This window comes from Cricetulus griseus (assembly GCF_003668045.3).
Source record: "Cricetulus griseus strain 17A/GY chromosome 1 unlocalized genomic scaffold, alternate assembly CriGri-PICRH-1.0 chr1_1, whole genome shotgun sequence".
Taxonomy (NCBI): Eukaryota; Metazoa; Chordata; class Mammalia; order Rodentia; family Cricetidae; genus Cricetulus; species Cricetulus griseus.
In genome coordinates this window covers 142,678,558-142,706,204 of record NW_023276807.1, presented here as the reverse complement: position 1 = coordinate 142,706,204, position 27,647 = coordinate 142,678,558, and the positions used below count along the sequence as shown (strand labels likewise).

The following is a 27,647-nucleotide window of genomic DNA, read 5'->3' as shown; positions in this document are numbered from 1 at the left end:
CAATGTAATAAGCTCTGTTTGTGTATCATTGTTATTGATCATTGTATTGATCAAGTATTGTAAGAAGATAATGCCATGTGGTAGAGTAATATCAGGTTCTCCTATTTTGGTCATTTGAAATTTTGAGGTGCTTTCATACAATTCAGAAACCTATAGCTACTGAGTCTTCAAGCTGAGACTGCCCACTACGTTCTAACAAAGCATAGCATGTGTTATCACATCAAACACTATTATCTGTTGTGTCTGCTTTATGCCAGCTGAACTACCGTGCTGTAATAGCATGGATTGTAGAGCTAGAACAACAGAAGTTTATTTTCTGTAGTCCAGGAAGGAGGCCCCAGCGGGCTTACTATGTAGTGAGAGCTCTTCAGTCTAGTTCATGGATGACATGATGTGCAGGAGCTCTCAAGGACTCTTTTATGGGGACACTAATTTCATTTTGGGGGCTTCATCTTTATCACTTAATCACCTCCTAGCCACCCCCCCCAATACAACAAAATGGAAAATGAGGTTTCACCAGAAATTTTGTAGGACATAGCGTTTAGTCCTATTAGACATCTACCTAAAATGACCACAAATGGTAATAAATCATGTATTTTTCAAGTGAAAATTACCAAAAGGTAATCATTCTGTAAATAGAAACTTTTAAAAGGAAGTGAGCAGGTGTTCCTTTATTATAGAATTGCTTTTAAAAATAATTTAGGATAGCTTTAGCTTGTATGTAAAACATAACATCTCCCAATCAGTTAAATAACATATATAAATTTTTGAACATTTATACCTAGTAGCTTTTACTGTTCTACCCTTTTATCTTTTCCTGCATAGAATCATGAAGTTATCATTTATGTACAGAAACTAGTCAGAATTTAGTATCAAGTTTCATGAAAACTTAAAATAGCAAATGGTAGTTTACTTTGTAGGTAACAGTGATAAGAAAGAGCATAAAAGTACTAACCCCAGTACTCAAGAGGGTACAGTGTAGGGGACACTGTAACCATGCCTGCTGGAGGCTGGCTACAGGTGTGCCTGGCCACGCAAAGTGATTGGGGTGGATCATGGGGTATTGTGGTTAGCCTGGGCAGCATGTGCAGAAATAATATATGTAAGAGGTGAATCTGTGTCATGATGTTTCTAGGGTCTGAAGCAAGGTAGAACATTTTTCATTAAGAGCGCTTTTTGTTTGATTATACTTTGGAGTGTAACATTTAGTGAACTCTATAATTTACCAGAAATTATTAAAATTTGTTAGAGTATAAGTGTAGCAAATAAGCATTTAAGCCTAAAACTGAAGGGTGCTTTTCTCCAGTTAACTCATCCAGTTCCCAGACCCACTTTAAGAAGGTATTTGAAGTGGAAACAGGGGCTGTCTCTGACTCCTTTACATGGCTTCTGTCACCCTAATTCTCATACTGGGTTGCCTTGCTTAGCCTTAATACCTGGGGAGGTACTGAAGTCTTACTGCAACTTGATATGCCATGTTTTACTGATAGTCATAGGAGACCTGCCCTTTCCTAGTTGAAAACAGGAGAGGAGGAGATTTATTTTTGGTGGGGGGTGGTGGTGGGAGAGAGGGACTGGGAGGGAAGGATGGTGAGGGAAGGCTGCGACTAGGATTTAAAATAAATAGGTGGATAAGGAAGTCAAGGAGCAGAGTTGTCGGGAAACTTGCCCATGTCACATAGCTCGACAGTGCTTCTTCTGCAATGTGCCATGACCTCAGTCACCATTATGTGCAGAAGGTCGAAATGAGCAGTTAGCTTATTAAGTTAGTGTACAGTTGACATACAACTCAAGGAACAGTCATAATTTACTTGTATTTTTCCTCTTAAAAGAAGTTTGACATTGGAAGTGTCTCTTTAAATTTATGTTTGTGAAAGGATACACACAAGACAGTCTCTATAACAAAAAAGAATATGACTTATTCATCATTATTTTATAATCCTATTGCAGTTTTTCATTCAATAAGATTTTGTGTTCATTATAAACTGCTTACTTTTATTGACATGAAATGTTTCTATAATTCAAAATGTATTTTATTAATAATCTTAGTGCACCTGCTTTACTAATAGGCTAAGTAGGAAAGTTTTACCTTCAGTTTTTTCTTCATAATAGGAAGCTTTTATAAATAAACTAAAAATTCTAGTGATATGACATTATAAAAATAGAAAATATATTAAAAACTTGAAAATGTAAGTTCTTTATGATTTTAGATTCACATAACTGAACAGTGTCTATCTTTAATATGTAAAGAATACATTTATTTGTTTATTTATATGTCTGGGGTTACATTTTTGCCCCAGGGCATATGTGGAAGGCAGAGGACAACTTGTGGGAGTTGGTTCTCTACTTTTACCAGGTGGATTATAAAGATCAGACTCAAGTTGCCAGACCTGACAGCAGGCACTTTTACCCACTGAGCTATATTGGTAGCACAGATATTTTAAAGTTTTTGTATGTACTGAGTAAATATATTTTTAAAAAGTAATAGGCCAAGGTAAAGGGTATGTATACAGGTGTGTATCTTATATCCTTTATCCAGATGTTTGCACACGTGATTTTGCATGCTTCATATCTTCAGTTTTCTGATTGAATATGAAGATTTTAACCATAAACTTAGAATTGGATTTGTTCATAAAATAGTCTGATTTTGTTTGGGTAAGGTTTATCTGACTGGCAAGACTATGATTGTAATTATGTTACTCTTAGATTATCATGTTGATTAAATTGTAGCTGAGTATTAGGTCCTGCCTGTCTTCAGCTGAATTCAGATTTAGACTATCTTAACATGTTAGCATTACTGGTACAAGAGCTTAGTCTGTATACTTAGCATGTTAGCATTGCAGGTACAGCAGCTTAGACCATCTACTTAACATGCTGGTGTTGCTGGTACAGGAGCTTTAGATCATTTAGCTGAGCTTCTTCATTACTGACTATGCCCAGAGAAGTTGAAGCTTATTTACCGCCGCCCCCCCCAAAGCTAACTAATGGCATAATGCCTCTGTTTATTCTTTGAATGTACCTGTGCGTCCCCCCTCCCCCAATCTATTGCTTGAGTAATTTACTGCATGACAGAACAAAGTCATCTCGTTAAGGTCATCTCTGATTATACACTGTTTTTCTCTCAGCAGCTCATAGTCTTCCTTACAGTCTACAAGACAAGGGCTCATAGTCTTTGCTGAAGATCCACAAGGAATTTCTGTCCCCTTCCCTAGAACTGACATTCTAATCTTGCACAAACTAAATAATCACTGTTACCAAGGAGATATCCAGATTAAAGGCAGGGTGTTCTAAGTAATGAATAGTTTTCCTTTATTCATACAGTAAGAGGACAGGGATTATTCACAGTTGGCCATCATGACATGGGGATGTTCTCTGCCTTATTCCTGCACATTTCTCTAATTACCCTTCTCAAAGAAATTTTATTCCTCTACTCAAAAGATTTTCATGACTTGGCAAAATTTTGAAACTTTTCTCTGCAAGAGGAAAGAACAGGCTTTATCTCTAGGAGTGGGGCTAAATGATTAAGTGCCCTTATTTCATTCCTTTCTCTTCAGAAAGAAACCCGTAGTTCCTAGCAGTGTCTTCACAGTGTGAACTCACCATCGCAGTGAAAGATTACTTGCTTTCAACCCTGACAGTGTTTTCACATGAGAAAGCATAGGTTTCTTTACACCAATTTGACTCTATTTACAGTGGCAATCAGATAATTACTGACTAAATCATAATGGGAGATACTGCAAGAGTTGCCATAAATTAAAGATTTCAAGCTTCCTCATTATCTAAAAATACATTTATTTGGGTTGTTCTAGGAAATAGGAAACTATTTAAAATGAGTTTTCTCTGAGACCCATATTTCTCCCCTAGGAGGAGAGAGGTGGAGAAGGGTACCTTTTCTGTACCTTCAACAGGTAGAGACTGGGAATATAGTGTCATGGTAGGGCACTTGCCTAGGCCTTGCATTCATTTCCTAGCACTGCAAACAACAGTAATAATAATAAATTGGGCATAGTGGCTTACCTGAGTTCAAGGTCAATGTGAGTTATGGAAGCTGTCTCGAGACACCCTCATCCCCTACACACACACACCAAAATAGCAAAAATAAAACCCATCTAATAGTGGTTTTCTTCACTCCTAATCTCATCCTTTATTTACTATCAAACTTTTCACTTGTACCAAGTATTTCTTCTGTGCCCAGACACAGGGATTACGATAACATTCCTACCAGAGGTAGTAACCCTTTGAGAGAGCTTTTTAACTAAATAACATTCAACTTCCCCACTAGTAATCTTTCTCTCCTTTAACTTACAAATATACTTGTCACTATTTGCTTTATTCTTTTGGTTTTCAGTGTGTTCCTTTGGTATATAAGCCCTTTAAATAATTGTCCTTCCTCCCTTATTTTCTTGCCAGGTTTATGAATGAGTTACAATAACCTCTTGTCAACTTGTTTTGTTATGATTGACTTGCCTTCCTGTTGATGTTGCTCTTTGAAAATCACTAAATTTGCTCATTTTCTTTTTCCTTGACCTATGTGATATCACTGTACCATCCGTCTTCCTTGTCGAGCTCTTTCCACACCATATTCTTACCCTACTGTTTCTCAGGCTCTTTTCTTTCTCTTCAAACTCATATTTCAGTGATTCTTCCAAGCTTTATCTTTGGTCTGTTTCTTTATTGAAGGTCACTACTGTTCCTGTGGTTATCAAATAAAAGCATGCTGAGTCTTGTATCTTCTCTAACATATCTCCTGAAGATGTTTGTATTTCTTAGCACTTGGTTAATCTTCTCTTTTCCTATTTCTACTAATTTCATTCAGTGTCGTTAATTTCTCAATTATCCCAAGACATGTTTTCTTGATTCAATTGTCTGTCATATATTTCTTCAAGACTACTAGTATTGAAACACAGCCTCCCACCCATACAAAGTCTTCTGTTGGCTTCCTTTTAGATATATAATGAAGATACCTTTACCAAATGTTTGGGCTTTACATGTTTGTGCCTCAGCTTAGTTTGAGGATGCTTAGTTTCTTCTTCTCCCTTTATTCTGTTCTTCTCATTGTACCACATAGTGTATCATGCAGTGTATTATGTATGCAGCTATAAAGGCAAACATTGATTTCTTACCTGTAGAAACCAGCTTGCAGTAGTTCGCCATAGTGATATTTTTTCCCTCAGAAACATCTGAAGACACGCAAAAATTAATATATTAAGGTACTGAAAGCAAAATAGCTGCCATTTTGACTGCACTGTAAAGATTTCCACAACAAGTCCTTTGTCATTTTTCTTGTTTCTGTCCAGTAAAATGCTTTTTCCTTTTCCCTTAACTGACCATTATGTTTAATTTCAGGCTCTTGATGGTTTTTTTTTAGCGATCATGACAGATGGAAGTATAATATATGTATCTGAGAGTGTAACTTCATTACTTGAACATTTACCAGTAAGTATGAAAACCCTATAATCTCTGTATTATTTAATACCTACATTAAAAGAATGCAGTAGAAAGTAGACCCTTATAGTAATATTTAAACAGTGGTTAAGTGATTGGGATAAAAAGCCCAGGTATGTATTTGTATTAGCATTGCTTTATTTTCTCAGACCAGTCATACAGCCCTCATTCATAGTACCCAGTACTTTAGCCTCTGTTGTCCTTCCCTTTGCATTCTAATGCTAATTTTGCAATGTTTTCCTTTTAGCCTAATGAAAATACTATATCAAACAAACAAAAAACTTCCAACCAAATTTCTACTGAAAATACTTATTGCTATGAGAATAGCTCACAAATAATTTTCTCAAAAGATAATAAAAAATAAAAATAGGAGGTGCAGAACTTGTATGCAATGTGAGTTGGACTGGTAATGTAATAATGACCATATTCCATTTTAAAATACGTCATCAAAAAGGTGCACTGTTAGACCCTAACTAGGAGCAGTAGGGTGATGGAGGAAGGACAGTTGTATGAACATGGACAGTGAGTTCCATGGTGTTTATTAGGTGCAGATAGTACAAGGAGAACAGTTAGCTAGTCTTGATTGATCTCTGTGGTGGAGCCATCAGTCTCAGGCTGTAAACATCCAGAAGCAGGAAGATGAAGTTGCTAGTCTTTGCAGACATGGATCCATCCTTTGTAAACACCCAGACTCCAGGGAAAACTGTCATTCCTCTTGAGCCTGGCCCATCAGAGTAACAGATTTTTGATGTTTCTCATGGGCCAGTTGCTCATGGAGTTCTCTACAGGCCATGCCCACATCAAAATACATGTTTCTGTAGGGTTTCACAAGTTGAGGGCTTCCTCTGCTTCCTCTTCTTCCTCAGCCATAAAGAAAAAAATAGTGAAAAATTAAAGTACATTGAATAATTTTGATTGACATGGTGACTACCTTAATTGTGTGTTTGCTTTACTCAACCTGTATTTATTGAACATTTATTCTATATTGAACTCTAGGCTAAGTGCTACCTACAGTTAATGGTTTTGGAAATGTACTTGAAATTTTTATATAACATGTACTTAATATGGGCTTGTGATATAAAATTTCTAATATTTTTAAATTACTCTTGAAATGCCCATTACTTGAAAATTTACAACAATGCAATATAAACAAATCTGTAAATAATAACTTTTTAAAAAACAAAGCAGCATTTCTTCCCATCTGGTTTCTCTGCTACTTAATACCTTGTGCAGAGGAAGGACTCTACACTTTAAAATGCCAGGCTGTACAAGGGCAACTTTTTACTGAAAGTCAGACAGTAAACATTGTACTCATCTTAATTTTAATTTTTATTGATGTATATATGTGTCTGTGTGTTTATATGTTATTTACCTATAGGTGCCCACATAGGCAGAAGAAGGTGTCAGATCCCAGGAGCTGGAGTTATAAGAGTGGTTGTGAGCTGCCTGGTGTGGGTAGTGGGAACTGAACTCAGGTGTGAACTCTGGAAGAGCAGTAAGTGCTCTTAACTAACTGCTAAGCCATTTCTATAGCCCTATGTGCTAGTTTCTAGAAGTGGCTTGACTTTACTCTGAAAAGTTCAAATAAAGCCCAAATCTAAGAAATTATTTGAAATCAAACATGAGACTGCAGTAACATATAAGTCAATTGGCATGAACAGAGAGATCAGATATTTCTGGTTAATCCCCTCTAAAAATTATTTGCTCTTAAACACTCAGCCAAAATGTTTGGAATTTGCTGACTTCATGAAACATTACTCTCCACTGACCAATGGGCTAAGGATGCTATCAAATAATACCAGAGGTCCATAGTTGAGAATTCTTTGCTGGGCTTGCCCATGTCTGATGGTTTTAGTCCATTTTTAATTAAAATATAACTACATCCACCAATGTATTTTTAAAGATACCCTGCTTTATTCTTTGTTCTGATTCCAAAAAACTCCATAAAAACTGATTCAATGTTGAAACAGAGAACTTGGGAAAAACTAAATCTACATTCGAGGGCCATTATCACCTAAATTTGACTTTAGAATAAATTACATTTTTCTTCCTTGGGAGGGGGGATTTATTTGCATGGTAAGAAAACCTCATAAGCTGGGGAGGGAGTACTAGGAGCCTGGGAGGTGGTTCATTGGTAGATCACTTGCCTGGCATACAGATAGCTCTGTGTTTCCCTCCCCAGCTCTTCAAAAACAACAGCAGTAAAGTACAGTATAACAAAAGAACAGGAAAACCCAAGGAATGAATCCTTTTATAAGATTAAGATATGACTAATTGAAAATGAGAAGGTATTTGGTTTTTGTCATATATAGTTATATTTTTTCAGTTTTACATTTACAGAAAGGATATGACTTTTTCTTAGTAACAAAGCATCATTTGCTTTTGTTCACACTTTTTTATATCCTGCTTCTTGGCACTACCTTTAGATTCCCTGCAAAATTAAAGGTCTTCTCTTTTTGTTAACTATATATATTCTACCTCTTGAAATTAACTGTTCTACTGTTATTTATTTATTTTACAGTTAGGGTAGTTGTATGATGCTAAAGCCAGCAATTTTTATCTCTTTATTCATAAGAATACTGGTTGGTTTTTAGAGCTACTCAGTAATTATTTATTGGGTGAATAAAAATGAATTAAGTAGTTGGCTATCATAATAACTCCTTTTAAAATGTTTCCTAGGGCCCTGAGAAATGGCTAATTAGTAAGAACACTTGCTGTTCTTGCAGAGGACCTGGGTTTAGTTTCCAAAATTCACATCAGGCAGCTCACCATTCTAGGGGATTTGGCAGTGCACACACATGATGTTCATACTCAGACATGCACACACACCCGTTAAAAGTGCACATACATGGTGTCCATACCTGTACTTAGGAATTTGTAGTTGTGGTTTGGGGTATGCTGTTTTGAAGGAAGTGAATTTTTTTTAAAATGTTTTAAATAAAAATACATCATTCTGCCTTCCCTTCCTCCGTTTATTCCTTCTCGTGTCCCCGCTTACTTCATTTCAAATTGATGGCTTCTTTTTCTTTGATTTTTGTTAAACACATGTACATATACATATAAATATACATATACACTTTGGTGTTGCTAATGTATATATGATTTTAGGGCTGAACATTTGGTATTGGATGCCAGTTATTGGCCTGATTCCTGTGAAAGACCAATTCTCACTCTCTCAGTAGTCATTAATGGCTTAAGAGTTCTTTTTTTAGAGGTAGGGCTTTATGAGATTTCCCCCACCCATATCAGCGTGTCCATTGGTGTCATTGTACAGATCTTGTCATTTCTAGGAGACTTCCTAGTCCTCACTCTCAAAATCTTTCTGCTGCTTCTTCTGAGGTGTTCCCTGAGCCTTAGGTCAGGGATTGTGTTGTAGATGTATCTATTGGGGTTAGGCATACCACAGTGGATTGTTCTCTGCATTTTTTTTTAAGATTTATTTATTATGTATACAGTGTTCTTGTCTGCATGGGTCCCTGCAGGGCACCAGATCTCATTATGGATGGTTGTGAGCCATCATGTGGTTGCTGGGAATTGAACTCAGGACCTCTGGAAGAACAGCCAGTACTCTTTATTCTGAGCCATCTCTCTAGCCCTTATTCTCTGCATTTTGACCAGCTGTTTTTTTAATGGTCTCTGTCTGCTGCTGCAAAGAGATACTTTTTTAGTGGGAGAGCTACACTTATTTGTGTGTATAAGGATAACTTTAGAATTCAGTTAAGAATTATGGTAGTCTGCTAAAATGGTTTTAGTAGATTCTCCTATAAAATGTATAACCTCACTAGCATGCTTTCGTGAAGGGAGTAAATTGAATTGGTCTTTGAAAGATGTGAGCTGGAGATGTGGAGTTTACTAAAGCTATAGAGAAGACTTTGATCACTAGAGAAAAGCCATAAGAAACCACGTGTATATATGGGGAGTAGTAAATCATCCCTCCTTTTCTCCCATGATTTTCTTTTATTCTTACTATTTTGTTTTAAGCAGTAGAGCTGTTCAGATGTGATCATTATAGGTCTATAAAATACAACAAAATGAAAGTACAACTGTTTTGCCACCACAGCTTCTTTTACTTCCCAGATCCTTGAGCTATCACTACCTTGTTTCTAGAATTAGAAAAGTTTAAAAAAGTTTAAAAAGTGAGAAATCCAATAGGATGGGCTGGACTCAGTAGAAAGTGAAGTTGCTGAGGTTTTACTGTCGTTGATACTTAAAGATAGGAACTTTCATATTCATCTTTGAGTCCACAATATCACCTGTTGTAGGTTTCCTAATATTTGTCAGACTACTGTTAATTATTAGATAATGAGTAAAGGCACATATTATATTAGCAAGCAAAAAGAATTAGAATGTTTTACATGCTGGCTGTCCATTTTAGGCAAGGCTTTTGGCAACGTGATCTAGAATAAATGCCTGGAAAAGATGAAATAAAATTAAAGGACATTGCAAAGGACCATTGCAATGATAGTAGTGTCAAATCTCTTCATTTAGCTTGTCACTGTTTCTGTGTATTCATGTATAACGCCACTAATTAACAGGTGTTTGATTAAATAACAAGGCTGTGTCTTAGAGCCAATTATTTTAACTTCTCACACCCATTGTATTTTATAATACAATGTTTTACAATATAAGATTTTCAAATGATGTATCTGGTTTTAGGATCACATCAGTTATGGATCTGATGACTCTGGTATGTTAGCCTTCTGCAGCTTCTCAATTTCATTTTTTAAATATGGAGTTTGTAGCTTGACATTATTGATTTTCATGGGTAATTGAATACTAATTATATGCACCTATGTTATTTAATATCTTTTAAATGTGTTAGAGATAAGTGCCTCTCAAAGTACTGTTTTATAATTTTAAATTTTTTTATTTTTCAGTCTGATCTTGTGGATCAAAGTATATTTAATTTTATCCCCGAGGGAGAACATTCAGAGGTTTATAAGATACTCTCTACTCATCTGCTGGAAAGTGACTCACTAACCCCTGAGTACTTAAAATGTGAGTAGGCCCTCCTAAGCAGACACTCAGATCTTACATTTGGCATCATTATTGTTTACTTTGTAAGTTTATTTTATTTTATTTGGTTTGGTTTTTCGAGACAGGGTTTCTCTGTATAGCTTTGGAGCCTATCCTGGCACTTGCTCTGGAGACCAGGCTGGCCTCAAACTCACAGAGATCCGCCTGCCTCTGCCTCCTGAGTGCTGGGATTAAAGGCGTGCGGCACCAACGCCCAGCACTTTGTAAGTTTATGAAAGACACAGTGTTTAACTAAATTAGAATAGCACTATTCATTGAACTCTATTAAGTGCTTTTAAAATGTTTGTATATATACACGACTAAAAGGATTGTGTTCATTTTAAGATACCAGATCTGTTCCATTGTATATTGACATCTCATCTATTTTGTTATAAGAAATTATTCACGATTACGCCACAAACTGTAGTGTATAAAAAGATGGGAATCAGCTACATGTTTTTAATTTTTAAATGAAGTCTTAAAGTATTTAATAAAATAATCTTTACTGGATGTGCTTATATAATTTTCTTAAAGTGCCAAATAGAGTGAAAAATAGTCCCTGCCATCAAGTAGCACAAAGTATTTTGGTATAGTGAGACATTTCTGTAGATTGCTTGGGCAAGCAGATGACTGCAGCTTTCACTGTTGTCATTCTTGGTGTGGTAGTTACCTTCTCACAGTGCTCCCTTATACTAGACACTGATAAGGGACATGTTTATCTAGGCTGTGGTTTAAAGATGTCTTAGCATGCTGGGGAGGACATGGTGGAGCACAGCTGTTCACAGCATGACAGCTGCGAAGCAAAGGAAGGAAGGGCTTAAGGACATACCTGCCATGGGATGCTTCCTCCAGGCTTCCTTCTTCCTACAGTCTCTGGATCCTCTCACAGTGGCACTACCAGCTGTGAGCCCTTTGTGCAGACAGTTAATGTACAAACCATGATAGTTGCCCTGAGTAAAATCAGGAGTGTGGGTCTGCGAATGTAACAGTGGTGAAGTGCTTGCCTATTAATACATATGACCCTGAGCTCAGTTCCCAAGTAAATAAGTGTGTGTGTGTGTGTGTGTGTGTGTCTACATTTAGTACATTATTGTATTCATGTGGCCATTAACTATTAGAGCCCTTTCTTACTCATTTCTTATCAGTTTTAAATTTTATCTTATCTGGTAATAGTGACATTAATCAACTTAAAAAGTTCTTTGTATTTGTGTCTTCAGATTCTATAATATTAAGAAGTAACATGTGTGTACTTACATATGTATGTATATGAAAGTTAAGAATGGATTGTCTTTCAAAAGGAGTTACAGAAAGAAGTGGAAATTTACTATATGTTATTGTTTATAGTTGTATTTGCATTACACTGGTCATTAGACCATTTTAATACAGTACTTAGAAGAAACATTTGGTTTGGACTTTATATGGCTTTAAGCAGTATTTGAAGTCACAAAACGAAAGGTGTTACTTGAGGCAAATGCATAGGGAAAGGAGGGACATAGGAAGTTGGCACTCTGAGGTGCCAAGAGGACAGGGAGAAGGAGCCAGTTTCGGGGACACTCAGAAGAGAGGGCTGCTCAAAAAAGTGCATAAAAAGCTTCTGCCAAGATAGACCTTTCGTTCAAGAAGTCATAACTCAGTGGCTTGCTGAGGGCCTTCTAACAAGGTGGTACACAAGCAGAGTTCTTTTCCCCAGAGTCAGTGACTTAAATTGCAAGGTACTTTGCTTAGAAAATTTAGTAGGCTATTTTAGCAGTAATGACTATGAGTTGGTCCAAATGATGTGACGTTTGTAAAAATGAGGCAGAATTGTTAAGAACATAGTATTTCATCCTATGTAGTTTTTTATTCTTTACACAATAGTGAACTGTTGAAGACCTTTTGGGTGGTTTGTAGTTAGAGGGGAAAAAATCAAGGTTAAGAATTTTGCAAAGGACCATACTAGGGACAGAAAAGGGAAAGTGTATAATTAGCAGTAGAAGTAAAGATGGAGAAAAAACATAATTGATAAGTTGGTAGATCCACTACAACTAAATCTGGGAAGGTTTTGAAAAGGTAATGATAATTAGAATTTGAACCTGTTGAGTTAGGTGATAGAGCCAGATGCAGAAGAGAGAGTATAAGTGTGATGCAATGAGCAAAGGAAGAAGGTGTTAAATGTTCATGATATGAGACTGCCTTATATAAAATGAGGAGTTGGTCAGAAAGATAGAGGAGATAAGAGCCTTCTAAGATTGATCGGTGACTATAGAAAGGGTTATAAAAGGTCAAGTCTAAAAGTCTTTGTGAAAGTATCTAGTGCCAGTCAGCAGAATTCAGTAATATAAGAAGGCAAATTCATGCTGTGGGAATGAGGAAGAACAAGTTTTAAGATGAACTGGAAAGAATGAGAAAAACCACTTGAGATTGACAATACAAATGCCAATAGTATTTGGGAGAGTAATCGCCATGGAAATGTGAAGAAGTTAAATGAATACACAGAAACCAGAATGCATTTGAATGAGTTCTCTGTTGCTATAAATAGATTAGCATGAAAAACACTTTGTTGAAGAGATCAAAGACCTGATCAGATTTAAAACTGTTGGAAGTAAGGAATCAAAGAAAATTTGCAGTTGCTAAAGGGATGACTACCAAGTGGCGAGGCTTTGGTCCTAAAGAAGACGAGAAAGGCTATTGAAGGTAGAGATAGGAACAGTAGTAAGCTGTAATTTTAGCATTTGGGAGCCTGAAGCAAAGGAATTACAAATTCTAGACCAGACTATGTTACTGGGTGAAACCTTGCCAAAAAGCAACAGCAACAGAAAAGAAAAAGCAAAGGCTTTAAATAAAGGGGGTTATTAGCTTTAAAAGGAGAACGAAGTATATTTGTGAAAATAGAGGGAGAAGTGGAACGAGAGGACAGATGAAAATAGAGAAAATAGCTGTTGGCTGTGATGGCCACAGTCATCTCCTGCAGGTACTTCACTGTGATACACTAAAAATGACATGTAGTGCTTGTGTTGGAGAAAATGATTGTGAACTTACCCAACTTTTTATCACTTATTTCAGCAAAAAATCAGTTAGAATTCTGTTGTCACATGCTTCGAGGAACAATAGATCCAAAGGAGCCATCCACCTATGAATATGTGAGATTTATAGGAAATTTTAAATCTTTAAACAGTGGTAAGTTAAAATGCTTTTTTTTACATATATTTTAGCTGGCTGTTTTTATTTTTCTAAGCTCTTAGATGCTTAAGTGTCAGTAACAAGTATATGTTACTGGACTAACCAATGATACATGTCTCCTTGCCTTTTTAGTATCAACTTCAGCACACAATGGTTTTGAAGGAACTATACAACGCACACATAGGCCTTCTTATGAAGATAGAGTTTGTTTTGTAGCTACTGTCAGGTTAGCTACACCTCAGTTCATTAAGGTAGGTTTCTAATTTTAATTGCTTTAGTGCATTCCAGTTCATGATAGGAAGATTGTTCTTAGATTTTTGTTGTCTTCAGAAGGCTGATGTGGTAATAGCTAATGAGTTATTAAATATGCACGGACTTTGTATTTTAACACATTGAAGGATACATGCACTCATTAACTGTAACTTTTTTTGTATTCTTTGCGGGTATCCCATGGTAGTATATTACCATTGCTCTGATTTTGTGCAGAATTTAGTCTGTGTAGTTCACTATCATTCTTAAAGAAGAAAGTTTAAAAAAAAAAATGTAGATGTTGGTGGCACACACTTTTAATCCTAGCACTCAGAAGGCAGAGGCAGAAGGATCTCTGTGAGTTTGAGGCCAGCCTGGTCTACAGGACAGCTAGGACTGTTACACAGAGAAACCCTGTCTCGAAAAACAAAACAAAACAAAACAAAAAACTGTGGCTTTACTAGATATAATTTGCTATTTGAATTTTTTTATTAAGTTTTTAAAAATGTGTATGGGTGTTTTGTCTGGATGTATGTTTGTGTACCATGTGCATGCCTGGTGCAGGGAGAGGGGGGAGGGGGCAGAAAAAGGCATTGTATGCCCTGAAACTAGAGTTACAGTTATGAGTTACTATGTAAATGGTGAAAATTGAGCCAAAGCCCTCTGGGAGAGCAGCCAGTGTTCTTAAGTGCTGAGCCATCTCGCCAACCCCTGCTCCTTGAATTTTAATTTTTTATTTTTTATATTCTGTAAGTAGATGGTTAGTAGGGAAGTAGAAAAGTGAATTACTTCAGTTTTTAAAGACTAAAGAAGCCAGGACAACATTACAGTTTAGGTGAACCGTAGTATAAGACAAAGAACAGTTAGCAGCTCGTGTTTGGTCTTAGGAAATTGAAGGGCAGTTGCATGCTTTATCTCATTTAATTTTTACACCTGTGAGATAGATGCTATCATAATATTTTATACTTAAGGAAACTAAGGCTTAGGACATTGCTTGCCAAATGTCTCATCTAGTAAGTGGGACTTGATTGCAATTACTTTTCTTTCAAAGTCCTAGCTCCTGTTAGAGAAGATTGGGTAAGGATGGAGAGAAAGGCTGTAATACATTGTTGCTTTGTACAACAGAATCTAGGTTTCATGTATATGAGGGGAGAATTGTCAGAGCTTATTTCAGAAAAGTAAGCAGATGCCAGGTGTGAAATTTTTTCTCTGTGATTTTTCTCCTTGAAGAGATTTGATCATGAGAAACCATAGAAGAGTTTTAAGCAGGAAATTGTATAATCATACTGAGTATTGGTAAGGTAATGGTAATGGCTGACCTCTGAATAGAAGACAAATTGAAGGATGGGAAGACTGATGAGATGCTGTTGCAGTGAGGTGAATCAGTGACAGTAAGGATTTAAACTTAGTCACTAAAGACAAGTGATAAAAGGCAACATTAGAAGGACTGGACTGGGGAGATGGCACAGTGTAAGAACACTTCCTACTCATGCATGGTGACTGACACCAGTTGGTTACAGCACCCTCATCTGGCCTCCACACAGATACACATATATATGCATAAATAAAAACAAATCTTTATTAAAAGAAAGCATTTAGTAGTGGCCACTTAGAACATGAAAGAGTGTGATGATTTCTAGACTGTCTTATACAGAAATGAGACCACTGATGAGATGGGGAATTGTGTAAGTGTGTATGAGAGTAAGGAAGTTGGCTTGTTTGGGGGTGTGTCCGACACTGAGAACTGTGGTGGGATTTAGAGGTGGGATCTTAGGCCTGTGAGTGAGGATCACTAGACTGTAACTGCTGACTGAGGCTGCCACTTGCTACTGCTGTATCTGTTGTCTCAGATGACTAAGAATCATTGAGGGTCAAACTTAGGACTTTGCAAACTCTAGAGGAGCACTTTGCATCTCCAAGGATACAGAATATTACTTCTAAATTATACTTATTAATTTGTTTGTAGGAAATGTGTACTGTTGAAGAACCTAATGAAGAGTTTACATCTAGACACAGTTTAGAATGGAAGTTTCTATTTCTGGATCACAGGTAACATCACCTTTAAATTCACAAAAGAAAAAAAGGTGATAGTTATATAATTCTGGATATTAATGGACTTCAGTGACAAATTTTCTAATAAGGATTTAAGATTCATTAGTCATTTCTGAAAAAGTGAAACCCACTTCTCAAATTAATTTCTGGCTATAATGTCTCTTGTAGAAAAATTGTAGTACTAATTTTTATTATTATATAATTTAGGGCACCACCAATAATAGGCTATTTGCCATTTGAAGTTTTGGGAACATCAGGCTATGATTACTATCATGTGGATGACCTAGAAAATCTGGCAAAATGTCATGAGCACTGTAAGTAGATCTTAATGTTTCTCTTGAGAACTATTTTAAAACACACAGATAGATACTCTGTTATATTAATGAGAGACAAAGATAAGATTTAGAACTATTTTTATAAATACATACAGAAGCAACAAGTTTATACTTGGCCTTGATCTTACAATCAAAGGAAGTCTTATAATACATTAAAGAAGTACATAGTTTCCCAAATCAATTTAACTAAAAAACTCAGTTTTTGCTTAACATCAGTAAAAATGCTTTAGAACCTCACATTTGAATTAGTTTGAGAAACTCCACTTAATTATTTCAGACAATGGTGTTATTCTGATTTTTTTGGTTAATTAAAGCTTTACAATACATGCCTCAGAGATATATCATACATGACAGTATGTGGAAAAAATACAGTTCATATGATTATTCACTGTTGTTCCCTAAGTGTCACATATATCTGTGATTATTCACTGTTGAATGAGGAAAATGTATAAGAGCAGCAGTAACAGACTGTAAAGTTGGGATCTGGGAGATCTGGTTATTTGGGGGACCTTAAACTAGTTTTAAAAATCCTCTTTAAAGGGGGCTGGAGAGATGGCTCAGAGGTTAAGAGCAATGACTGCTCTTCCAGAGGTCCTGAGTTCAATTCCCAGCAACCATATGGTGGCTCACAACCATCCGTTATGAGATCTTGTGCCATCTTCTGGTGTGCAGATATACATGGAAGCAGAATGTTGTATACATAATAAATAAACAAAATCTTAAAAAAAAAAACCCTCTTTATACTGATACATACTTCTGAATGTTACCCACAAAATAATTATATCTGTATACAGAGTTAAATGAAAATGACAGTTTAAAAGAAGTCCAGATTTTTCATAGCTAACTATCTATCAAATAAAAAAATACTGTTTTTCTTTTTTTCCTTTTAGTAATGCAGTATGGGAAAGGCAAATCATGTTATTATAGGTTCCTCACCAAAGGACAGCAGTGGATTTGGCTTCAAACTCACTATTACATCACTTACCATCAGTGGAATTCAAGGCCAGAGTTCATTGTTTGTACTCACACTGTAGTAAGGTAAATATTCTTTTGGAAAATTTGTAAGGTGTAGTGATACCTAAATATAATTTTATATGTCGTTTGTTAATGAATGATAGTGATCTTTTCCCAGTTTTAATATGTAATATTTTTGAATGTTAAGCTTACTTAATAGGTGGAAATATGATACAGGTAGTGCATAGGTATGTAAGCTTGAATATTGTGCTGTGTAGCAAAAGTTGTACCGACATTCAAGCGCCAGTGTATGTCATTCAAAGCAAAACCAGAGTAACTGTGCTAATAGCCCTTCCTTCATTTAGTTCCTAAGTTACTTGCTTAGCTCTTACAGATCATTTGTGGAATACCTAAACCATATGGATTGCATTTAGGCAGCACACTGTACATATGTGTTAGGTTTGCTTATCACATAGAAAATTGTACAGAATTACTGTGATCAAGTATGATACATAACAAGCACCAATTGGTTGCATCTCTACAGTATTTTAAATAAGTGACCAAACATTAAAATTTGATTCTTTCCATTTGTAGTTATGCAGAAGTTAGGGCTGAAAGACGACGAGAACTCGGCATTGAAGAATCTCTTCCTGAAACAGCTGCTGACAAAGTATGTTCCTCATAACCTCTTTTTAAAATATTTCATTTCCTAATAATTTTGTGAGAGATTTGATTATCCTTTATAATTTTTATTTTGAATTTACTATTTTAAAATCTTGTTTGCTTCTAAAGAGGAAAACTATCACTATAATTGACTTTGATGTGCTAGACTATGTTCCTTTAATCACTGTGATTTACTCCTTATGTAGCCTTTTCTGAGGTGATAACCCACTCTTTGAAAATACCGAGACTAGTTTTAAGAGGGAACCTTCCATAAAGACACATGACTAGGAAATTATAGTTAGAATTTGAAATCTAGTTTCTTTGTTGTTGTTATATACTGTGGAAATCAGCATATCATCTGCCTGATCTGATGGAGAAGGAAGTAGCAGTTTCTGGGGTATACCTGAGGATATGGATCCCTTATACGAGGGCAAAGAATGTTAATCAGGGGCAGACTTTCACCTGTTCAAGCTGGCATCTATGACTTGCAGGCCACATATGGCCTTCTGACTGATTTCACAACATTCGTAAACTATAAATGTATTTCATATACTTAAGTTGTTGAAAAAAATCAAAAGAATAATAATGTCTTAATAATAGGGCTGCATGAAACAAGTGTCAGATTCAAATTGTAGTGCTCATGAAGAACAAATCCACACTTGGTTGTTTATAGTTTTTTTCCATGACTGTGTTTGTGCTGCAGTAATTAAGTAGTGGTGACAAGGACTAAGAAAGCCTAAAAGGTTCACTCTGGAACAGTCAGTATTGTGGAAAGACTTGTCTGCTTCATGGTTTATAGTATAACACACCAAGGAGTGGTTAGAGTATCACATTTCCCCAGCCATGCTATATTCAGGGTTAGTGATTGTTAGAATAGTGGGAGCTTATGGCAATGTTCTCAGTAAAATAAGAACCAAAAGGTACCAGCTGGAATTAGCTTAAGGAGCATGGTTTGGGGATGTCACAAGGTTGTAAAGGGAAGTAGGAAAGGGAATGCTGTGTGGAGATTTACAGTCTGGTTTGCCGGTGAATTAAGAATCCTCACAAATTAGTTAGTTTCTTTCTTTCTTTCTTTCTTTCTTTCTTTCTTTCTTTCTTTCTTTCTTTCATAAAGAAACACATTTATTTGGGGCTGGCTTATGGTTTCAGAGATTTATTCCATTATCATCATAGTGGGTGTCATGCAGGCTGACATGATACTGGAGGCACTAAGAGCTTTTCAGTCTTGATCAGCAGGCAGCAGGGAGAGACTGGGTATGTCTTGAGCATATATGAGATCTCAAAGCCCACCTCCACAGTGACGCTTCTGCCAACAAGACCATGCTTTCTAATAGTGCCAGTCTCTATGGGCCAGGCAGCCAAACACACCTCACAAGTTTGATGATCATTAATTTGAAATAAGAACAGTCACTATGCTGTGTTTCCTTGGCCATATTGTGCTGTGTAGGATGAGCAAAAAGTGGTTTAACAATTGGGATTTTGCCAAAGAAGTATGATAATAAGAGGAGATAGGAGCTAGAGTAATGAATGTACATCTACAGTTGTTATAATAATCAAACACAAATTTAGGATTCTTAAAGAGGGGAGAGAAGACATAAAGTGAAGCTGATAGGGAGGTGTAGTGTCAATGTAGGTGTGACTTAAGCCACAAGATTGTTGGAATCGGGATCCTAACAGGGATGTGTAGGTAATGAAGCAGGTTTAGGTAAAAAATGAAGATGTTTGAACTGAGGTAATTGGCTTTGGGGTATGACCAAGAATTAGGGGCTGAAGACTAGTGAGGATTTTGTAGGGGTGACACCAAGGACAAGAGAGTTTACAGTGTTGGGTTTGAGTAGAGGTAATTTGGGGCCACTAATACTGGGGAACACTGAGCCAGAAGTTAGAATGCTATTCAGGTATGTGTTGTGAAGTCAGTACAGGATTGGAATATGACCACAAGAAATGATGTGACATAGTATGTGAGCTCCACACGATCGAGCTTAAGGAGAGGACATGTCTTCACCCTGTGGAGTTATGGTCTTGAGAGTCCTAACACAGAAACTCCCACTTGTGGTGGGAGATACAAGGACACTGGTGAAGTCTGGTTTTTAGAGCAGGTGAGTGAGGAAATATTCAGAGCTAAGATGGAAAATGGAGAGTTATTTGTTTATTATGGACTTTGAAGGTGGGTGGAAGGTTTCAGAGGCTAAGAAGTAATGAGAAATGGACTCTTCAGGCTGGGGAGAGCTGCAAGATAATGGAGGAGGAGACAAGACAGTGAGTGACATGCCCTCCACCTCAGAATGAAGTAACTATGTGATTATATATTTGTATGTATGTTAGCAGTCATATGTAGCCTTGAAATAGGGATGTGTAGTTGTTTCTTGTTCACTGCTGCATGTGGAAAGACTTTAAAGGGACACTGACACTATTTTTAGTGTGGCATTGGGGAGAAAGCACTGACTTATATGCTATATCCATAGCAGGGTTCTGCTTTTGGTAGTGGTAAGTGTTCTTATCTGAGTAAGGTAAGGCTATCAGCTGAAAAGGGGAGACAAAGATGAAGGAATAGTAGGAAAGGCTTGGGATAACTGCTGACTAGAATTGAGCATACACTTGAAGTTAGTGACCATCATAGGCCACCTGCAATTGTTTTCCCCAGACCCTTGAGCCTGTGAGCCAGGAACAGGAAGCATGTTTTAAATTAGCATTTCCCTTTGTACTGCTTATAGGTGCTATAGTGTTTACTATAACAAGGCAGAGACAGAGTGGCTAAGGTAAATAAAGGGAAAGGTTATTGGACTTTGTAGAAAGGTAGCAAGAAAGGAAAGATTGGCAGTGGTTCATCCACATAGTAAAATCCTGGAGAAAGGTCACAATTGAAGACTTTGAGCAAATGTTGAGTCCCAAAGATTTTTATAGTACTTTGTATATAAAATAAAACACCATCTTCATTCTGTGATTTACATTTTAAAAAATGATAAAGTGACAGTTTTAATGATTGTTTTGTTATTTTTTCTAAATAGAGAATAAAGTAAAACTTTAGTAATATTAAAATAGGATTTTTTTTTCTGGCCTAGCACGCATACAACATACAAACACACACCCCACACACACACACACTTTCTAAGCCTCGTTTTCCAAGGCAAGTACTTTACACACTAGCCATGTCTCCAGCCCCTTGTAAAAGTGTGTTGAGATCTCTGCACCAAGCAATAACACTTATTTTCTCTTGTCTCCACAGAGCCAAGATTCTGGGTCTGACAATCGAATAAATACAGTCAGTCTCAAGGAAGCACTGGAAAGGTTTGATCACAGCCCCACTCCATCTGCCTCTTCTAGAAGCTCAAGAAAGTCATCTCACACAGCAGTCTCAGACCCTTCCTGTAAGTGCCTCAGGAAACAAACTTATGTTTCAAAAAGCTCTTCTAAATTATTTGTTGCTGCCATCAGCACTGTTGTCAAGAGCTTCTTCAAATTTCTGTTTTTATTTTCAGTTTTAAAATACAGTGACCTTTCTAGTAAGAAGCAAATTATCTTCAGAAGAGAGTTAAGGTCATCAAGTGATGATAATGTTCTGCTTAACTTTTAAATTAAAAGAAAAAATACTATCATTTGTTGTAAAACCAAGTGATTATATTTTTATGAGTGTTTTGTCTGCGTGTATATCTGTGTACTGTGTGTGCTTGGTCCCTGTGGAGGTCAAAAGAGGGCATCGAATCCCCTCTTTTGGAGTTCATGGGTGGTTATCAGCTTCCATGTGAGTGGTGAGAACAAGAACCCTGGTCCTCTGTAATAATAAGGACTGTTAACCACTGAGCTCTAGCAGCTAGAGTCTAGCTCTAGCCTTGTCTTTATGAAGACTTGGATATTTGTCTTTAAATTGTAGTTGGTCCTCTATCTACAGCCACGTTAATAGAAAATGCCTCCTCGGATGTGTTTATCATGAACATGTGTGGGCTTCTTTCCTTGCCATTGTTTTCTAAATAATACTACAGCTGTTTTATCAGGTATCCATTGTATTGTGTGTTAGTAATCTGGAGTTGATTTGCATTCTACAGAAGCATGTGCCTAGGTGATAAGTGAATACTGTGCCATTTCTTGGTAGAGACTTTAATGTGCATGGATTTTTATACCTGCAGGGAGCTCTGAAGACTGCCCCTTGAGGGTACTGAGGATGACTGGAGGGACTGTTTTTAAAGTTTTCTACCATGTTTTCTTTTTCCTAAAAAAGAAGTAATCTTTCAGACATGGACTTAACTTTTTTCTAGTAACAGAAAACTAACTCAGCTATTTTTATTCATAAACCATTCAGAACTGTTTGTAAGCACTAATTCTGTTCTCTGTTGGCTAACTTCAGCAACACCAACGAAGATCCCTACTGATACTAGCACTCCTCCCAGACAGCACTTGCCAACTCATGAAAAGATGACACAGCGGAGGTCATCCTTCAGCAGTCAGGTATGCTCTTTAGCCCTTCTGCAATTCATTGATGTAGTCACAGATGTCTAAAATACCCTTTCTGTAAGTAAGGATAAAATTTTTTGCTGAATATGGCACTCAAAATCTTTCCCATTTTTTCAGGTAAAATGCTAGATTTTCATTTTTGAATTGTGAAAAAGTGCTAATTGAGAGCTATTATTAAGTTCCTTTTGCCTTCAGTTCACCCAACTTCTGATTGAGTGTATGTCCAAGGACCTATGCTGAATGCCATGGTAAAGAAAAGATACAAAGAGTGGAAAGGGTGTCATACTTCATACTCATCAAAAGACAAGGCTGTCATTGAATGATAACATTGTATTGGTGTGTGTAGTGGAAGTTCTCATAGATGAGTATGAGCATCACTTCATTGTCATTTTTTATTTTGCTTCTAGTCCATAAACTCCCAGTCTGTTGGTCCATCATTAACACAGCCAGTGATGTCTCAAGCTGCAAATTTACCAATTCCACAAGGCATGTCACAGGTATTTTTGTTTGTTTTAGTTGAGCATTTACAAATGATAATTGCATTTAAGCAAATATGATTTTATACATATGTATATATAAATATACATAATTATAAATTCAGTAAATATTCATTGGAAATATTTAGAATATGTAGTGACATTTTAGTTATCTACAATGATTTTGGTTACACTAGACCCTTACTAGACAGAATCACAGGTATATATATTTTTCAAGATTCTTGATGGTCTTACACAACAGATAATTTTCTTGCTTACTGAGGTATAACATCTTACATATAGCAACAGTCTGTAGGTATGATCATTTTAAACATGAAATATACTAGTTCATTTTGTTCTTCCTGTGGATATTGGAAGATTTGAGTAACCAATTTACATATTACTTCATTTGTTGGCACATGGGACATTTATTGAGTTCTATGTATGTATTGAGTTACATGTATCAGTATTTGCAATACCTATACTAAGAAGCTAAATTGATCTTGAGGATATGACATATAACTAAAATACCATGTTGTTTAGTTTATACACATGACTTGGATCCTTAATGCAGCTTAAACAAGTGTGAGGTGCCAAGTGTGGTGATACATGCCTGTATCCTAACATGTGGGAGGTGGAGCATGAAAATCAGGTGTTCAAGGTTATTCATAACTATATTCACCTCCAAAACCAAAATAACAACAAAAGTGAAGAAAAGCTGTTCAGAAATGAGATGGTGTGAGTCCAAAGGTGTGAATACTGAAATTAGCAAGAGAAAATGAATTCCCAAGGCACTGCTGTGTATCTTCTTAACCTAACCACTGAGCTCTTAACTGAGCTCTTCTTAACAACACTACTGAATAGTAATAAATATATTGGGAAAGCTTCTGTTTTATCTGGCACTAAATACTGATTGCTAGCAACCCTACCCTGTAAGAGCTCTATAACAACACTGTATTATTAAATATCAAATTGAATCTTCAAATCTTATTTTGAAGTATTGACAGAATTTTTATTTAATATGCAGACATACTTTCACAATTATTTGTTCTTTAATCTAAAGTTGTCTGTAAGCACGGTAAATATCTTTATAGAGGTGTTTTCATGAAATATATAAATAATACATACTATGTCAAAAATACTACTATGCATTCGGTTCTTGTGTTTTCAATGACTGAGTAAAGCTCAGTACTTTGCTTTTTTGTTCTTTCGTTTATTTCCTGTTATCCTGTGCGTTCTGTGCTTGTTTCTATTTTTTGGTTTGTATTTAATAGAAATGCTTTACATTGTGACAACATGACAATAAGTTCAGTCACAATAAAATATGTATGTGTGACATAAAAATAAATATATTTTAACTAACATTTTTAAAAGACATGAAAAAGTTGAGGAACTAAATTTATGATTTTTCTCAGGCCTACTAGAAGCTAATACATCATACCAGTTGGTTGTTGTCACCTTCAAAAGTCAATGCTTCATGCTTTTAAAAGAAGCCAGGCATGATGGTGCAATGCCTGGGTGACAGAGGCAGGAGAATTACCAAAAGTTTGAAACAACCTGGTCTGCTAAAGAGAGTTCCAATCCAGTCAAGGGTACATACTGAGCCCATTTCAAAAAATAAATAGAAGTAATAATATTCAGTATCTTAGCACAAACTTAAAAAGAACTCATTAATTTAGTACAGCCTTTTTGAAGATAGAGTATAAAAGATTAAGGTGTGCATTTCCCACTTTTAGGTGCAATTCACTGCAAGAAACTTTGAGGATACATTTCCAATAAAGTGAAATGTTCTACTACTATGTAGTACAATATTCATGGAAAAAATAATTAAATGAACACTGAGTCATCGTGTGTGTCTAAATTGTAGGAACAGCTTGTTAATTAGATATAAAATCCTGAAGATTGAAATCCCTGAATGTAGAATGATTTACTTCATTCATGTGTGCATTTGTTCATGATTTCTTAGAATTCCTTAGTCTTTAAAAAACTATATATCAGTTGAAAAGTAGTATAGTTATTTTCAAAATTTTATCATAATGAAATGGTTATTTGTCAGAGGTAGTTAAGTGATTTTTGTATTTGCGGGGAAGAAGGAAAATACTGGGAACTGAACTGGGATCTTGAGCATTCTAGGCAAATGCTCTATATTTGAGCTCACAAGCCCTTTCTTTTTACTTTATATTTTGAGACAAGGCCTTAAAATGTTGCCCAGGCTAACCTTAAACTTACTATCCCAGGTAGGTCTTGAACTTGTGATCCTCCTGCCTAACTTGGGATGGGACTCTAGAGATGACAGAATATGCTATGGATTGACTCTAGGTGTTGGGTACATTCTCACCTGGTAAAGTGTAGACATGAAGTGAGGAACTAAAGAACTTGTTCTACTAAGTTGTTGGACTACAATATGAGCTCAGGTTGTCTTTTCTCTTTTTGTCTCTCTCTCTCTCTCTCTCTTTTTTTTTAAGGTAGAAGGGGCTCACTGCATAGCCTGACTTGCCTAGCACATTCTATATAGACCAGGCTAGCCTCAACCTCGCAGAGATCCACCTGCCTCTGCCTCCCAAGTACTAAGAGTAAAGGTGTGTGCCACCATGCCTGACATCTAACTGCAGATTGTTCTTGTAATTAGTCAAGATCAAGTCAGAAATCAAAAGCATATCAGAATTCAAGCAGAAGTAATATATAATATATTAGCTAGTAACTAAAAGAAGAATCTAAAAAATGCAAGAATAGGAGGGTAAGCAGATGGTCAAATGAGTAAGGGTGCTTTGTCCTCTAGACCTATATGGTAAAGGGAGAAAACGGACTCCTCCAAGTTGTCCTCTGATCTACACACACACATTTTGTGACACGTGCTCCTCCCTGGGTAGTTAAATTGTAACTTAAAAAAAAAAAAAAAAAAAAAAAAAAAAACGTGAGAACAACCATTAACAGAAATCAGAGGACAAACAGCCAAGGAAGGACATACTGATGCAGCCTCCTAAACACCTCTTCCCCTGCACTAGATGGGCTTTTCGTGGCTGGAGTCACTGGGTGGAGAAGTGCACTGAGCTGCCATGAAAGGGCCAGAAGGCAGGAAGCCATCTGCTGGGAAATTGAAACTTTCTGGATGAGAAGGGGACGGGGGTGGCTACCAATACCCACTGGCACCTCTGACAGAAGAGGACAACCACCAGCACCAGGAAGATAAGCACTTGCCTTTGCAGTCTCCCTCCAGTGGCATCTATGGCAGGTTTCTATGGGTCTGCACACAGACACTGGTTTAAGGTCCAGCTCCAGTGTCACAAGGCAGAGTAAAGGTGGCAATTTAGGAGCTGACACTCTGGTCTCGTGGCACTGCTTACTTTTCACGTTGCACAATTATTAGGACCAAGGAATTCTAAGATGAGTTATACCTTGCTTACATGTGCCACTTCAGTTCCAGTTTTCAGCTCAGTTAGGAGCCATGCAGCATCTAAAAGACCAGCTGGAGCAGCGGACACGGATGATAGAGGCAAACATTCATCGGCAACAAGAAGAGCTAAGGAAAATTCAAGAACAGCTTCAGATGGTTCATGGCCAAGGGCTTCAGGTAACTTATTCTGAGCACAGAGAATCTCATTCACATTTTGGGTTCCTAAAAACTGCCTCCTGTTTTTTTTGTTGTTGTTGTTGTTGTTTTTTGTTTTTTGTTTTTTTGTTTTTTTTGGGTTTTTTTGTTTTTTATGAAAAGTCAGGTGCAAGAGGAATATTTTCCCCAGTTGAGTAAACATTGGCTACCTGTTTAATAGCATAGAGCCTCCAAAGATACTCATTCCTAAGGACATTGCTATCAGCATCAATTTTTAGACTGATGAACTCCAAATTTTAGTAAGTTCAAATACATAATATAAAAGTTTCATAGAACCTTTGAGGTAGAGAGTTTATAATAGTTTTAATAAAATACCAAGAGATACGATTCATATTATTTGACTGAGACACTGTACTCACTAATTTACTAGCAGGGCCATCTAGAGAACTAGGGCTTTGCTGAAGGGAAACTAGGTGAATGCTGCTTCTGTATACTGTCTGGAACTTTGAGTGACAGATGACAAAAAGCTGCCCCAGCAGCCCTTTGAGGAGCACTGAGTAACATAGTTGATCTTGTGGGTGAGTGGGGAGTGAGTGAAAGAGCAAGTGTGTACCTTCATATTATGGCTAATTGTTCACGTGAAATATCCTAATGACTGTTAAGCTTCATTTTGCCTGGTTTCTTTCAGTGTTCTCCTTGGTCTTTTTTTTTTTTAAACTACAAAGCTTATTTAGACTGGGAATGTAGCTTATTGGTAGAGTGTTTACCTGAAATGCTTGAGGCCCCAAGGTTGATTCCCAACACCCCTGCAAGAAATATAATTAAAAATAAGGGTGTGTATGTGGGGGGGGGGAGGGGGAGAGAGAGGGAGAGGTACTGCAGAATATGTACAGAGATCAGAAGATAACTTTTGGGACTGTGCTCTTTCCTTCCATCATGAGATCCAGGGACCAAACTCAGTCTATCAGGCTTGTGCAACAAGCTGAGCCTTCCTGCTAAAGAAATTTCATTGAAATGTAATCCTTATTTTCAAAGATGTTTTTGCAACAGTCAAACTCTGGATTGAATTTTGGTTCCGTTCAACTTTCCTCTGGGAATTCTAATATCCAGCAACTTACACCTATAAATATGCAAAGCCAAGTCGTTTCTGCTAGCCATATTCAAAGTGGAATGAATACAGGACATATCACCACAAGCCAGCACATGATACAACAGACTTTACAAAGTACTTCAACTCAGGTAACTCGCTAAAATACCTTCTTAAAGCTCTGTGTTGATCAGATTTTAAATTTTAATAAA

At 36.6% G+C, this 27,647-nt stretch overlaps 1 protein-coding gene across 12 annotated transcripts in view; it reads left to right on the top strand.

The window, feature by feature from the left end:
- The window catches only part of Clock (clock circadian regulator), an 82,402-nt gene that overhangs the window by 32,110 nt on the left and 22,645 nt on the right, over positions 1–27,647 (top strand). For 11 of the 12 annotated variants that reach the window (XM_035452680.1, XM_035452679.1, XM_035452681.1 and 8 more), the window contains 13 exons: positions 5,347–5,436; positions 10,323–10,443; positions 13,504–13,617; positions 13,753–13,871; positions 15,836–15,918; positions 16,129–16,235; positions 17,147–17,294; positions 17,805–17,880; positions 21,100–21,241; positions 22,216–22,316; positions 22,730–22,819; positions 26,217–26,369; positions 27,384–27,587. In XM_035452680.1, coding sequence (XP_035308571.1) covers positions 5,347–5,436; positions 10,323–10,443; positions 13,504–13,617; positions 13,753–13,871; positions 15,836–15,918; positions 16,129–16,235; positions 17,147–17,294; positions 17,805–17,880; positions 21,100–21,241; positions 22,216–22,316; positions 22,730–22,819; positions 26,217–26,369; positions 27,384–27,587 — 1,548 coding nt within the window. The remainder of the gene's footprint in view (positions 1–5,346; positions 5,437–10,322; positions 10,444–13,503; positions 13,618–13,752; positions 13,872–15,835; positions 15,919–16,128; positions 16,236–17,146; positions 17,295–17,804; positions 17,881–21,099; positions 21,242–22,215; positions 22,317–22,729; positions 22,820–26,216; positions 26,370–27,383; positions 27,588–27,647) is intronic. The other variant, XM_027390923.1, reaches the window with a different exon arrangement.